This window comes from Denticeps clupeoides, chromosome 17 (genome assembly GCF_900700375.1).
Source record: "Denticeps clupeoides chromosome 17, fDenClu1.1, whole genome shotgun sequence".
In the NCBI taxonomy this organism is placed as follows: domain Eukaryota; kingdom Metazoa; phylum Chordata; class Actinopteri; order Clupeiformes; family Denticipitidae; genus Denticeps; species Denticeps clupeoides.
Genome location: NC_041723.1, coordinates 18,948,131 through 18,963,767, shown reverse-complemented (window position 1 = coordinate 18,963,767; position 15,637 = coordinate 18,948,131). Strand labels below are relative to the sequence as shown.

The following is a 15,637-nucleotide window of genomic DNA, read 5'->3' as shown; positions in this document are numbered from 1 at the left end:
AAAATAAAGGGGAATTTGCTTAATTGAAGGGAACCCTACACTGCGTGTTTTCACCCCAATTGTAGATCCTTAAATGGATAATTTTACTCTGAGTAGTAAGTATATTTTTTCTTAGACAATAACATGTATAACCTGTAGGACCTGAAGCACCCGTTTAAGAAGATGGAACATCCGGCTTTTATTCTTTTCTTCATCGTTCTGTTGTAGGTAATGCCACGTGCAGATGTGTCTTCATCGGTACCTGCACACATGTAAAGCACAGGAACTTTATTACCAGAGGAGTGAAAAAAGAGCTCATGACTACTCTTCATTGTTTCTAAATTGTCCTTTTAAACACCGACGGCATGTTATCGCTGCTCATGCGCTGGACGTCAACAAAAGAATGCGAGCGGAACGCCCTTCCTCAGATGAATGTGATTGGCTGCTGGGAGCGATTACGTCACGGCGCGTCGCCGCGCAGTGGAGCCCAGACCGTGCGGAAGCGGCACGGGCGGGTTCGTTTGGCCTCTTATAGTGGCGTACTAGGGGAACTCCGGGACTCCATCATGGTACACTTGTCCGCGGTATTGACGCCGCTGTGCCGCCGCCTGCTCCATGCGCGGACCAGGCGCTGGGTACCTGCCCGGAGGTGCAACCTGAGCGCGTGCTCCAGCAAATTCGTCGTATCGCAGAGTGAGTGGCGCATGCGCGGTATCACTGTTATGACCCCTGACCTCCAGGTGGGTGAAGCGTCTGTTATGTTATGAAGCTCTGGTGTGAAGCTGCTGGATGACAAACCTGCTGGTGATGCTGGTTGAACAGCGTGGTTCTGATAGGTCAGTTGTTTATTCTGTGTGGTTGAATACCATGATAGGTTTATTGGTTTTTAATTGCTTCTAATTTAAGTAATATGATTGAAAGAAGAAATCCTGTAAGACAGTGTCTGGAAAGGCTGATCACCAGTGAAAATTCAGGATTCTTGTCAGTCTACCCCACCAACAGCTTTCTCCTATTGAGGGAACATGGCATGTACTCCATAACTGTTCTGCCATTCTGTGCTACTAAATTAAACACACAGTGTGGCCATAAACTAAGCTGGTATGACTAGTGTGAAAACATAAAAGCCATGGTGTTTTTTTCAGTGAAACACAAACCCTGTCACTAATGCTTTGAACACAGAAATGCTTTGTGTGTGTAACTGACCCTGTGTGCTGTTTTGTCATGTAAACCTCTGCCCTTTAGTCTTCCACCCATGAACAGTCAGGTGTTTTTTCTTGTGAAATTGTACTTTGCAATTCTTTTGAGGTAGGGTGTTTAATGATCCACCCAGCAGTGGATGTTTCTTCTATTCTGTTGCACATGACATTCAGGGAACTGGGCTTAATCAGCATGACCAGAGACACCAGCAAGCAGGAACATCTGGATCTATGCTGAGTTCTCAGCCTGCAAAACCATAGAATGTAGATCTGGGATCTGTCTTAGAAACAAATCCTTACTAACTAACTAATTTCCTCCTTGCTTAGAGGGAATTTGTTCGGTTGAGCTGCCAATTGACATACTTGCATGAGAGCAAGACTACATTATAATGCATTTACAATTAATATATTGTATGTAGACATTGTCATGCTTGCATAGATGGCTACTTTACTGTATCCATGTGAATAATTTTAAAATGTTTACTTCTTATTTAATAGGCAAATAGGCAGTGATTAATATATTTCAGTTGGTAACGTGTTATGATATGTATGCAGTGAATTGCGTCTTATTTCTTAAACATCTATGTCAGAGTGTGAAATTATTTGCCTCCATCAAGCAAAAGGGTGGTAGTGGCCTAGTGGGTAACACATTCGCCTATGAACCAGAAGACCCAGGTTCAAATCCCACTTACTACCATTGTGTCCCTGAGCAAGACACTTAACCTTAAGCTGCTCCAGGGGGACTGTCCCTGTAACTACTGATTGTAAGTCGCTCTGATAAATTCTGTAAATGTAAAATGTTAAGCAAATAAAGCAAATAAAACCAACCAAGGAGATCATAAATTAACTGTTATGTGGTTAAAGAACACTTCTTGGTGTGTCTAATAAACAGAGGTGTAAAAGCACTGAAAACATTTAATTAAAAGTAATAATCTATAAATCTACTTGAGTAAAAGTTAAAAATGACGTTTTAGAATTTACTTTGACTAAAACTTACTTTCAATTACTTGATGTAAAAAAAGGACTAGTCATAAATCCAATACACCAATAGTTGTTTTTAATTTAACTTTTAGGCGGTATAAACCCCATAAAATATTTTCTAAATAAAATAAAATAAAGTGTAGTGATTTTCACAGCACAGCACACGGTGCACACAGTGAAATTTGACCTGCATTTAACCCATCACCCTCAGTGAGCAGTCGGCAGCCATGACAGGCGCCCGGGGTGTGTGGGGACGGTGCTTTGCTCAGTGGCACCTCAGTGGCACTTTGGCAGATTGGGATTCGAACCGGCAACCTTCTAATTATGGGGGCGCTTCCTTAACCGCTAGGTCACCACTGCCCCAAGTTTTTAAGAACAGACCATAAAACAGAATTTTATGGTCCAACATTACAATAATAAAGCCAAAGTATCCAAAACTGTGAAAATGTTCAACATTTTCTTATTAACAAAGTGTGCTATTCATTCTTTCTATAGCAAGCATAAATATCAGTTGTCTTTACTGACAAATGAGCACACTGACTGCTGATAAGAAATTAAATAAAGAGCCCTGCCCCACCAAATACTACAGTATTAGACTGTAAAGCTCTTGTTTAGTTTGTGCAATGTAATGTATGAAATACACAAGCAAAAAGCATATACAGTACATTCAGTAAGTATTCACAGCACATCACTTTTTGCACATTTTATTTTGCAGCCTTATTCCAAAAAGAATTGTATACACAACACCCCATAATGAAAATGTGAAAAAAAGTTTACTTGAGGTTGTGGCAAATTTATGAAAAATAGAAAAACTGAGAAAGCACATAGACGAGATTTGAGAATTGACATAAAATAATGAAGACACATCTGTCTTCATATAAGAGTTGGCAGTTCATGTCAGAGCACAAACCAAGCATGAAGTCAAAGGAATTGTCTGTAGACCTCCGAGACTGCATTGTCTCCAGGCACAAATCTGTGGAAGGTTACAGATAAAATTCTGTTGCTTTTGAAGGTCCCAATGAGCACAGTAGCCTCCATCATCTGTGAGTTGAAGATGTTCAAAACCACCAGGACTCTTCCTAGAGCTGGCCAGCCACCTAAACTGAGCAATCTGGGACGAAGGGCCTAAGTCAGAGAGGTGGCCAAGAACCCAATGTTCAGTGGAGAACCTTCTAGAAGGACAACCATTTCTGCAGCAATCCACTAATCAGGGCTGTATGGTAGAGTGGCCAGATGGAAACCACTCCTTAAGAACCACCCCATTTTGATTTTTTTTTTGCTTTTATATATATATATATCTTAGTGGTCCCTTAATACAGTATCTGAAGTCTCTTTCCAATATTCTGCCTTGGAGCAGAACAGCCACTTTTAGCCAGTCACACAATCAGCTTTCCTAAAAAAAAAAAAAAAAAAAAAAAAAAAATATATATATATATATATATATATATATATATATATATATAATTATATTGTGTTTTCTGTATCTGTACATAAGAGCTTTTTACTACACTTTTTGTTGCACTTCTGTCACTAAAACAAATTCCTTGTATGTGGATAAAGCTGATTCTGATTCTCCGTTCCAGTGTGTGTGTCCGTAAAATGTAAATGAGAAGGAGAGAGGTGGGACGGTGACTAGAGCAGCCAGTTGAAGTGCACAGGCATTTGCAGAAATTATGTTATCAGCGCTTCCTATTTGGAGTAGTGTTTTTCCAGAAGAAACTATTTTAATTATCTCACTGGTTCTTCAGGGTCTAGCGTGATGGAAATTTGTTTGCTAATTTTCACATCGAGCAATTGGAATGCTTTGCATGTTTGGAACCCATGACAATCGGTGGAGTTACTTTTTTTAGGGGAGGGATGGGAAATTCTCTGGGCGGATAAATCATAAGAAACTGGAGGTAACCTTTGCCCCAATGATGACATAAGGGGACAAAATACAGATCCAACCGTCTGAGCTGCCATTCTCTGAATGGTGAAGCAGAATGGCCAAATCACTCTTTATACATATCATCATTTCAAGCCACTGCAGGACAATTTAATAAAAGGCACATGAAACCATGCCTGGAGTTTGCCAAAAGGCACCTGAAGGACTCTGGTTTTTGGTGTGAATGCCGGGTGCCACGTTTGGAGGAAACCAGGCCAATACCTACAGTGAAGCATGGTTGTGGCAGGATTATGCTGTGGGGATGTTTTTCAGCTGCAGGAACTGGGAGACTAGTCAGGATAGAGGGAAAGATGACTGCAGCAACATCCTGCTCCAGAGAACTCTTGAACTCAGTTCATGAGAAGGACAACAACTCTAAGCAGGCAAGATATCAAAGGAGTGGCCCAGCCAGAGCCCAGACTCGAATCCAAGTTAACATCTCTGCAGAGATCTTAAAATGACTGTGCACCAATGCTTCCCATCCAACCCGAGAGCTTGAGAGGTGCTACAAAGAGGAATGGGCCAAACTGGCCAAGGATAGGTGTGTCAAACTTGTAGCATCATATTCAGAAAGAGTTGAGGCTGTAATTGTTGCCAAAGTTTTGAGTAAATGCTGTGAATATTTATATACATGTGTTTTGGGATAAGGCTGTAACATAGCAGAATGTGGAAAAACTGATGTACTATGATGTACTTTACAGATATTCTGTATAGGCTATTACTACTTATTACCACATGCTTTCATGCTGCAGGCTATAAAAGTTTAGGCTACAGACACTCAGCATCGAAAAACTGATGCTAATTATCTGTGTAACGTTCTCTAACAGCAATCAAGTTGTCGTTTGTGTCAAACAAATAGTACATTTGTTATGCGAAGCTCATCATTGTTTTCATCAAGTAGCAGAAGAATTCACGGATAGTTGGTTTATTTTTGAAATCTTGGATTATTGGTTGTTCTGATTGGCTATAGTGTAGACTTATTCTGTTTTTGATTGGCTGGTACTTAACAGGCTATAGGACACAGTGCTTGTGTAGTGAGGCACTACAATATGTGGTCTGAGAAATATGCTGCATGTGAACACCTTTGCACTTTCCTTTCAGTTCAGGCAGACTTTTTTCTGCATTTTATTTTTTACTTAGTAATGTGGGTTTTTTCCATGTAAAAATGTACTTGAGCAATAGTAAAATGACCTATTTCAAAAACAACTTTAAAAAATTACAAATTACTCACATAAACTACTCAATTACATTCACGTGAGTAAATATAATTGGTTACTTCACACGTTTGCTAATAAAAATTCACAAAGATTGGAATATGGATCACGTGATGAGTGAACCATATCCATAGTGATGCACCCATCATAATCTGGGGTATGAAATATTATTTTTGTATTATTTTTTTTATAATTTTTTATTATTTTATAGTTTTCCATCCTCAAAATTAAATCTCTGAAAAATGTGGACTAAAAAAACATTGGACTGAAATAAATGTTAAATGTGAGTCGTTTTTTCCCGGCAGTGCATTTCTATCTGGTTCTATAGTAACGTAAACAATGTGAAGCTATAGAACTAGATTGGTCAGAGTCACGATAAGATTGTTCTCAGCGGATTATAGTACCGCTGGACTCGTGATCAACAGGAGAGAAGCCTTTTCTCGGTTCTTGAGGATCACGTGCGCGCGTAAGACCCTGGTTCCACGTCCGAGAGCGATGTCGTCGCCTGAGTTCTGCTGTCCGTCCGCAGTGCACCCCATCTGGCAGGAGCCGCTGGCCGTCCCGGGCGGAGAGCGCCAGTCGCCCATCGACATCGCGGTGCGCCGGACCCAGTTCGACCCGCGGCTGCGGCCGCTGCAGATGCGCTACGATCCGCGGACGTGTCAGCAGATCTGGAACAACGGATACTCGTTCATCGTGGAATACGATGACACCAGCGACCGGTCCGGTAAGAGTCCGGCCACGTGATGTCCTCTCAAACCCTGTTTTTCAGTCCTTCTTTCTCTTTCTGTCAAGGAATATGCTTTTATTTTACCAAAAAATAAGATTGAATTCATTGGGTTGATATTAGAGAAGTTTGAAAGTTACATAGTTACAGGGTCATTCCTGTAGATCCTCATAAAGAAGTGTGTGTGTGTTCTGCAGCTGATCCATGTTCCTGGTTCTGTTTGTCATAGTGCTTCAGGGCGGCCCTTTGGAGGACCGGTTCCGCCTCTGCCAGTTTCACTTCCACTGGGGCGAGTCCAATGCCTGGGGCTCAGAGCATTCTGTGGACAGACGCCTTTTTCCTGCAGAGGTGTGTCGGATGAGGGGGTTTTGTATGAGAAATGATTTCCCATCATCTGTTCCCAGGCTGACTGATGGAATCTGCGGGTCATGTTACACACATTTTACATTTGGTTCCTGTGAATTAGAGAGCTGTTTCTCCTCTGCAGCTGTGAGGGTGGAGATCACACAGCTGGAGCAATGAAGCCCCAGCGCCAGCTCACACACACAAACACACAAGTAACCTGATCCTCAAAACTCTCATCACCACTCTCTTTAAACTGCTGTGTGTCTTTAGTTGCACCAGTTTTTCTTTCAGTTTTCTTTCAGTTACATTACCATAGTAACTGAATGGTCAATTGAGAACAGTTTTTGGAAGGATCCTCATTCAGTTTCATTCCAGTTTGGTCCCAAAGTGAGCCATAAAATTCAGTGTAGAGTGAGATCAGCGTGGCCTTTTCAGGCTTGTCTGAGCTGAGGGCAGAATGTGACCTGTTCTGTGCCCAGTTGTAACAAGTCCCCCGACTGCAGACAGACCAGCGTCCTTCCTACATGTGAGGAAGGCAGTTGATGGAATTCAAAACCCTTGAGAACACCAGATTTGTTTGCATCACCCTCAGAAAGCTGAGTACATGCTGGATGCACAGAGAGGGCATGAAACTCACTTACCCACTTAGCTGACACCAAAGCAAGCAGCAGGTATGTCTTATAAGACACCACTCTCAACTTCACCTCTGTCAAAAGAAGGCACACACATAGCACCCACTGATGCTGCCTCCATGTGGCAAGACGCAATTGCTGCCACATACACCTTTATAGTAGAGAAGGCCTTGCCCTACTACAATATCTACTGCAAAAAACTAGAGCAGCATGGGAATAGGAAACCGATAGGACAACACCTGACATTCCACTCACCACTTCTCAAACACTGACCATCCAGGTCATGTGCCTGGCCCACAAAGCCCAGATCTTCAGACAGGGATGAAAAGTCTTTCCCCTAGCATGATACAGAAATTTCCTGAACTGGCGGAGACACCACAGTGATACGTAAAGCAGCTGATCTATCTCCATGGTCAACCTCCGCCAATCATCAATTCTGATGGTCATTGTGAATGCCCCAAACCTCACCCTGTCCAGGGTGGGAAGAATTAGACTCACTGGGGGAAAAGTATACATCAGCACATGCAAGCGTACCATAAAAAAAGTTAATTATAAACTGCTACGTTGGCGCTCCAAACTCATGTGGCTCAGATGAGTACCATGAGTGAAGAGGGAGCAGATGTGTGCAGGGGGATTTATTAAGAGGAGCCGGGGAACCTCGCTGCACAATCCAGCCAAGCCTGAAAGCGAACTTGAATTGGGCTTTAACGAAGAGCTACGCAAGTCCTTTAGTAAGATGTTGAGTAAGTCAACCAAATAAGAACCAATGGTTTTGTTGAACGTCTTAGTGAATGTTGGTGTGTGTTTGTTCTGCACTCTTATCTCAGCACTTAGCTTTTCATTGTGATTTGAGTTGTGTAAGGCACCCCCACACAAACACAAATATAGGCCTTTTTTCCTGAATTAGTAGTCCTGAGCTCTGGTTTATCAGTGCCTGATATAGAACACTGTTGTGGTATCAGCTTACCCTCACCAATCAGAACTAGTCTTTCTTGATTCATACCATATTAAAGTTAAGATTTTGGTGACCCAGCTTGTTTTTTTGTGTTTTGTGCAGCTCCACGTGGTGCACTGGAACAGAGATAAGTACAATCTGTTCGAAGAGGCGGTGAGTGAAGACAACGGTCTCGCGGTCATTGGAGTTTTCCTGAAGGTACCACTGTACTCTTATCATATATTTACACAGTCAGATATGACTGCATTCTGTTCACACTGTACTGAATTTCACTGTACTGAACAATAATATCAGCTAAAATAAAAGAAAAATAATAGTGAAGTATGTGGTAGTGTTTATGTTTGCTTGCATTTCTCTGCTCAGGTTGGGAAAAGACATGAGGGCCTGCAGAAGCTGGTGGACGCTCTGCCGGCAGTCAGACACAAGGTGAGTCCAGAGGGGAGACTGGTTTAAATTAGACTGGTGTAGAGGGGGTGGCACTGGTCAACCCTTTTACAACCTGCTTAAAGGTCTGAGGAAAAGCCAAAGCTTTTAAAGCATGTGGCTGGGCAGGTTCATGTGGCTGATTCAAGGTTACTAAACGATGTTTCATAGGAAAAACATATATTAACATATATTTATAAACAGAAGACAAGTGGTGGAGCCAAAATGATGACCACTGATTGAACCAGTGTGGGCAATGACCAGCCTGGAAGCTGGGCAAGATCCAAGAGCTATTTTATTTACAATGTTACTGTTGTATATCATAACTCGATATTACACCTATTTGAACATTTATGAGGTACATGTTTTACAGTTACATGAGAATAAACATTCAGTCAATGCCACACACACACACACACACACACACACACACACATATGATCAAATCATTGTATTCTGACATAAGCAGTGTACTTTGGAAATGAAACCTGTAAGTTGTATGTATGTCCAATCTGTCACCAAAGCTCTTCACTATGTTTCCATGTACAGTTTAGTCAAATTTCATGTTATGACTGGCCCCAGTATACGGGCACAGGAGGGAAATAGATTTATTGAGTGATGTGTGTCCTATTTCAGATGTTATGTGTCAGGTCTATTACCAACAGTCTAGTACTAATACTGTTCTGTTTTGTTCTCTTTAGGGAAGTGTGGTGGAGTTCACCAAGTTTGACCCCGCTTGCCTGCTTCCTGAAAACACGGAGGAGTACTGGACCTACAGCGGCTCACTCACTACACCCCCCTTGACTGAAGCAGTCACCTGGATGCTCATGAAGCACCACATTGAAGTCAGCCATGACCAGGTGAGTGACTGTTCTGTAATTCAGTTACTATTTACAGTTACTAAGACATAACACATTGGTTTTTGAGAACAGTACATTCATTAATTCAGCAATGTGAATCCTTGCATTAAAGTGCTGATAATCTGAATGTTTGGTAGCAGATATGGTTGTGAGATGTCTATAACATGGTGAGAAAGGGAGAAGTGAAACTTCAAATGACAAAAGCAAACACTCCCCATGTGCTTTGTCTTTTATAGCATGTGTAAAGTTGAAGTTTTCACAAGTACTGCTCAAGGTTGTATTTTTCATGCTACGCTAATGCAACATATTACACTTTACAAGCTCAGTATCAGCCAGTGAGACATTATTTAACATCACTGTTTATAGTTAATAGTATCATATTATAGTATTCATTTTATAAAAATGAATAACACTATTATACTAGTATTTTAAACAACCTCCCTGAAATTATATTTTATATTGCTCTCTGTTAGATAGATAGATAGATGGATATTTATCAACCAATCAATCAATCTTTCACAATTATAGCAATACAAGGCTCTCAGTGTTACAGATGTGTGACTTAACTATTGTTGTTTTAATCGAAAAATGTCTATAAATATTTATAAATAGCTTTACTTGCTGCTCGTGGGTGATTGTTTTTTATGTCAACAAGCTCAAACTCATATTTTAAAAACATTTCTTCTAAATAATTATTTCTTAATTTGCAATTGGTTTATTTAGAGGTAAGAGTGACATCCCACTAAATCCACCACCACCACCTCAAGAATGGGGGTGTTTCATTAATCATTTTATTATTAGTGTTGTTGTTGTTTTTCATTGCTCAGACTTGTCGAATAAATGATTTGATACATGAGGCACATGTTTCATTCAATAAAATTACATAGTCATAAATTTGATTTATAATGATAATCAAATTTTTTGACAAAGAAAATTGTATTTTAAAGTGTCATCAGTTTTTGTTAACTAAAACTAGCCTAAAATAGTCATAATTCTGACTATAAGAGTCTGAGCAGACTAAATGAGTCTGGACGTGACTAAGACTAAAAATAACTAAAATAACAGACTAGGTTAAAATAAAAACTTATTTACTTTAAAGTTAAATATATACATCATAAAATACACATGTATGTTGTACAGTAAACTACACTGTTATTATGCTGCTTATAACAAGAATGAGAGAATGACTTTGAGGGATTTGCTCTTTCCCCTGCAACCTGTGTATGAAAGACCAGTGCCTCCAAGCTCACATCCTGTTTTTCTGTTCTGCTGGGGTCCACAGTGCCATGGCAACAGGTGACCACCTACTGACCAGCTACTTCTCTTCTTCCCTCACTCCCTCCTGTTTCTGCTCTCCTCATTGCAGCTGGCTGTGTTTCGTAGCCTGTTGTTCACATCAGCCGAAGAGGAGGTACAGAAGAGCATGGTCAACAACTTCCGTGTGCAGCAGCCACTGTGTGGTCGCACTGTCCGCTCCTCCTTCAACCCCTTCCTCCAGGGGGTGCCACCTAGCCCTCAGTAACTTTGCCCAATGTCCAAGGACTGCAGAACATTTAACCTGCCCAGCCACATGCTTTAAAACCCAAGATGAAAGGGATTTTTAAAGATGAGAACTTTTAGTTCAGAAAAACATAATTGAACACATCTTTTAACATGTCAATTATTTACTATGAGCTGTAGATGGGTGGTGGGGCTTCACCTGATGCCTCTGCTGTGAAAGAAAATTGCCTTACTGATTCACCCAGATTAGATTTTGGGATCAAAATCTGGGATCAAGTATCGTATGTACATTTTCCATGGCCATTCAATGCCTTTTTTACAAAAAACATTTCACAGAGGGACCTTTATTGACATTTTGTTACTGTAATATTGCATTGTGCGTTTCTGACCTGTCTGTGCCTTGTTTCTCTTTCTCCCTACCACCACATGATGTGAAGCACAAATATTCTTCTGCTCTTGGGAAGGTCTGGACTGTGATCAGATTTTCATTCAGCTCAGCATTTTCTGTAACTAGCAGTGTCAGGAAAAGTTCTCTCAGCAAATTCTCCCTGTCATTCCCACTCTTGACCACTATGGGGACCTAGAGATCTTGAAAAACCCATGCAGCCATGCTGAGACTGCCTGTCTCACTGTCCTAGCTGAGGATGCAGGACCCTTTCATTCCACAGCCCTCTGTTTTTTCAGGTCCCTGTGAAGTCCAGCACAGGATAGAGGGGATGTGGGAAGTGAGGGGCCCTGCTGGAGAAGGGGCTTGTGAGCCCTGATGCTTGTTTTAGTTGGGTTTTTTTTGCTTGGGATGGTTTTCTTTGTAATCAGGGCCTCACAATGCCCCTGTGCAAACTGGAGCAGCCCGCAAGCGTTCAATGGGCCACCTGTTTCCCGCCACTGGGTTGACGCTAACCCGATCTGAAAAGCTGGAGTCCATTGTCAGAGCAACGGGGAGTGGTGCGACCATGGCTTTCCACCCTCTCTAGCCATTCCATCTTCCAAGCTCCAACTTCCAGGGCATGGAGAGGACTTGCATAATGTATGCAGCTGGACCATGTTTTATGAAAGCCTGAGAGAGATTATTTTTCTTTTTGTGAAAAATGCACACTTATAGACAACTTTCTAATTTCAAAATCTTATTTAAGACAGATTTTTTTTAAATACTAATTTTATCTAGAGATCATGGTACTGTAGGTTATATTTACCATTACTGCCTATTTTTATCAATTCTGAAAAACTGACGCACAACTGACCTTTTTGTTGATTAATGCCTTCATTATGTGGAATTGAGATGTAGAAAGTGGAAAAGAACCTATATATACATATATTTATATAATTGTTTAACTTCATTCTCAATTGAAAAAATAGGTAGCTTTAAAAAACAAAATGATGCATAGGTATCTTTTTTCAAGTTAACATGTTCTGTTTTATACGGCTGGAAGAAACATGTGAGATGTGAACACTAGGCAATTCTTTACTCCATCTTTACTCCACATTTACACTAGTTTTTTTTTTATTGATTGTCCACTGTGCTGTTTCCTGGTGGTCTGAAGGCTGACAGGTGGAGCAGGTGGAACTGTGTGGTGATCACAATGCAGCTGGTTTGTGCCTGTTCCCAGATGTCATTAACAACCTTCTGGCAGTTTGGAAAGAATTTTGGAATAAGAATATTAGATCAGGGAAGTCTCCAGGAATATAGTCAGACTTATTCATGAGTGGAAATGCTAGTCACTCTGACTGCTTTCTCTATTTCCCAGACACTCTGTCCTACAGTGGGTAGAGATGTTGCAGGATGCTCTGCCTTGACAACTATAAAGAGTTTTGGAAGGTAATGAGTATGTTACATGTAAATCACTGGCTAAAAAACAAACAAATGTTGCTGATTCACATGAAGAGTGATGTTACTTAGTGGAAGTGCTGCTTGCAGAGATTAATCTTTCATTGTTGATTTCTATTATTTTGCATATCTTCAAGTTTTGCAGATTAGAGATGATTCATGTGACTCAAAATGAAAAATAATAGTAATAAATACTCTTGATGTATTTATTAATTTTATCCTCACCCGTTGTTTTATTCTGTGTATTATTTCTTATATGTACAACACTTTGGTAAACAGCTTTCTGTTTTGGAAAATATGCTTTATAAATTAATGTATTATTATTAAAATGAAAAAAAAAAAATCTCAGATTGATTTATATGTCTTGTCAATAACCGAATAAAGTTAGTACATGTGAAATCATAGTGTGGTGTTTCCATCTTTTTTCTAAATATTTTTTATAATGAAATGCAATTTGCTTGTGTTTTTTACAGTAACCTAGTCAGACTGGGTTGGGTTGGACAAATGGGTTGAATAGAAAAAAAAGGAATGCACAAAAAATACTTTTTTGAAATTAAGGTTTTTGTAAAATGTGCCATATTTGATTGCAGGTGACGGTGTATTTTTTGCAGGGAAAGAAGATGATTACTATTTGTATCACTGTTACATGTACTCTGTTTTATTTCAACCCTGACTACAAGGTGTTGCCTCAGTTTGTTGGTTTTGTAAGGATTTATTGCGCCTGCAGAGCTGCATTCCATTCTCAACTGTATCGGGCTGTGTAGGCAATAGAGAGGGGCTGATTGGTGTATTATATACAGATATAATCAGCGAATATATCAAGTGTCTGACTGTAGGAATAGTTATAATATGAAGAAGAGAAATGATGAGTGACCATGCTTATAATTATGATCTATAATGCTAATGGTAGAGTTAGGGTGGTAGTGAATTTCATAAGCATAAAATAAGAAATAAAATGCTTCACAGCACACTGGGCTCAACACAGTAGTCTTCATCAGAGCTGGTCAATACATTTTTCCAGCTGATTGCATTGTAACCAAGACCGATGAGGAACAAAAAATTACATTTAACGGAATGAAGATGAAGCAAACAATCAGTAGAAAGTTGCGCTTAGCGCTACTGGAATGGCATGGGAACTCTCACACAACAGGAACCTTTCTTCATTTCTTGTATTAATGTGGAAGTGTGGATTAAAAGAGAAATAATTCAATGTGTATTTACCTGGGCTTCTTCAGGAAATTGACCTTTTGGTTTTTGAGCCTCACTAACATGGCTATAGCTGCATGCTGTAGGAATTCTAATCTACCCCAGACCTCCTGCAGACCGTAACTGTCCTCTTCAGGGCTACTCAGGCTGTCCAGTCAGAACTGGATTTCTATTGTTCTGTCTAGACACAGGAGCCAAGGGGCTACAATGCTGAAGCTCTATAAACGGTGCTTTGAAGACAAAACAGAGAATGGGGCCGGGCGTGGGTGCTCTGAAATGTTTAGGAAACCTGGTTTAGTTTTATCTCAATCAGGTTCAAAAAGAACCTGAGTGTGTGTTTATTGCCATTGACTTGGCCGGTGGCGTGTGAGTGGTGGAGCATTGCAGGGGGAAAAAAAAATGGTTTCCCATGATTGTGTGGGAGAGTCAGAGTAGATGCTCTTTGAAGGCCTTTAAAAGAAGTACAATAGGAGATCTGGACATCTATAATGTGAGTGGATCCAGGATGTGTGATATTTCCTGTTTTCAGTCTGACAGTTAAAAACTCACATTTGATGGAAAGGTAAGAGAGGGGGCTCAGTTGAGTCAGGAAACCTAGTCCATCACACCACATTTAACAGATCAGACCCACTCACCCAGCCTCTGCACTCTGATGTTCCTTTGAACAGGATGACCTGGAGGACTAATGTTCTGTTGTTTTCACTGTTATCCTAAATGATCCTAAAAAGAGCAAATTAGGAAAGTGCTGTCCTTGTTTCATCATTGTATAGCCCCCACAGTCTCTTTATTTTCTCTTTTTTCTCAGCTCAGCTCTTCCCTCCTCACTGAGGCATCATCTCATCGCCACCCTAGGGTGGCCACCAAGTCCGTGGGCATGTCTGAAATAATATGTTGAATCCGATGGAGGTCTGTCCACATTTTTGAATTCCAAAGCCTCAGACTTTTTGCATAATTGTTTAATGAGAATGTCTAGCCTAGAGAAAATCACAGCATCTACAACTATACATTTTTCCTCATGTCTCCTTTATTATTCTGCCAGAGCACAGAACAAATTTAAGGGAGCATAAAATAATTTCTTCTTTATTTTATCCCTTTTACCTGAAGAAATGTGTTTTCCTTTGTGGTATGATTCCTGCTCTGAAAAAAAATTGTGCTTTGGTTTATGTAATAGATCGGACGACACAGAAATAATCAGATGAGTGCTTCATGGCCCAGGAAATGAAGGACATTTTTGTGGGGCACGTTTAAAGGACCCTTAAAATTGCCGCAGCTTTATCAGCCTGATTATATCCCATTTGATTGTAAAAAGCGTCTGCAAAATGAGACATACCCAATATTAATGGATAAATCAGGATGGAATTTGTAACCTACCATTTTAATCATATGAAACAGCTGAACACATCTTTCATTAAAGGAAACAAAATCAGTCAAACCTGCACAAGAGCAACTGAAATATTCAGGAACCCTTAATTGTTTTGAGACTTATTTTGAGGCAGTAAAATTGCTGTAATCTGGTTTGAATCAGCTCTGAGGCAAATCTTGCATTTTGCATGAAGCAAAATGTATTTTTTAAACTTCAGAAACAGTTAAAGCTTTTGGAGTCCTTGACACAATATGTGTGTGTTCCAGGTTGAGAGAATGTTGTTTATTTAAAAGTCCATTTCTTTTCTACCCATGTTACAAAATCCTGAGAAGTAGAAGTAGAAGGAACAGAACAGACAGTGCAGTGTGTGGTTAAAGATATTCAAATAATGTTAAATGGATTAGAAGAAAAAACACTTTATTTTGTGATTATTATGTTGTTTCAAGCCATATACAGGGTCTCGTTTTTTACGCTGCTACTCTTTAAGGTAATTTTAGCCCGAATGAA

The 15,637-nt window shown here is 40.2% G+C and overlaps 1 protein-coding gene across 2 annotated transcripts; it reads left to right on the top strand.

Annotated features, from left to right (window-relative positions):
- Window positions 1-462: 462 nt before the first annotated feature.
- Window positions 463-12,927, top strand: ca5a (carbonic anhydrase Va). 2 transcript variants are annotated; one of them, XM_028959388.1, is made up of 7 exons: window positions 463-672; window positions 5,824-6,021; window positions 6,251-6,369; window positions 8,056-8,151; window positions 8,317-8,379; window positions 9,078-9,236; window positions 10,603-12,927. In XM_028959388.1, exons 1-7 carry the CDS (start codon window positions 546-548, stop codon window positions 10,756-10,758), a joined length of 918 nt encoding a protein of 305 aa, XP_028815221.1. In that variant the 5' UTR covers window positions 463-545; the 3' UTR covers window positions 10,759-12,927. The 2 variants fall into 2 exon arrangements, with proteins under 2 accessions (XP_028815221.1, XP_028815222.1); XM_028959389.1 differs by having other exon boundaries at window positions 10,519-10,647.
- Window positions 12,928-15,637: the final 2,710 nt, after the last annotated feature.

Excerpts from the sequence above, each read along its gene's own strand:
- ca5a (XM_028959388.1), top strand. The coding sequence starts at position 546 with ATGGTACACTTGTCCGCGGTATTGACGCCGCTGTGCCGCCGCCTGCTC. Across the intron at positions 673-5,823 it reads CAAATTCGTCGTATCGCAGA|TGCACCCCATCTGGCAGGAG; the intron begins GTGAGTGGCGCA and ends GTCCGTCCGCAG. Across the intron at positions 8,152-8,316 it reads TCATTGGAGTTTTCCTGAAG|GTTGGGAAAAGACATGAGGG; the intron begins GTACCACTGTAC and ends TTCTCTGCTCAG.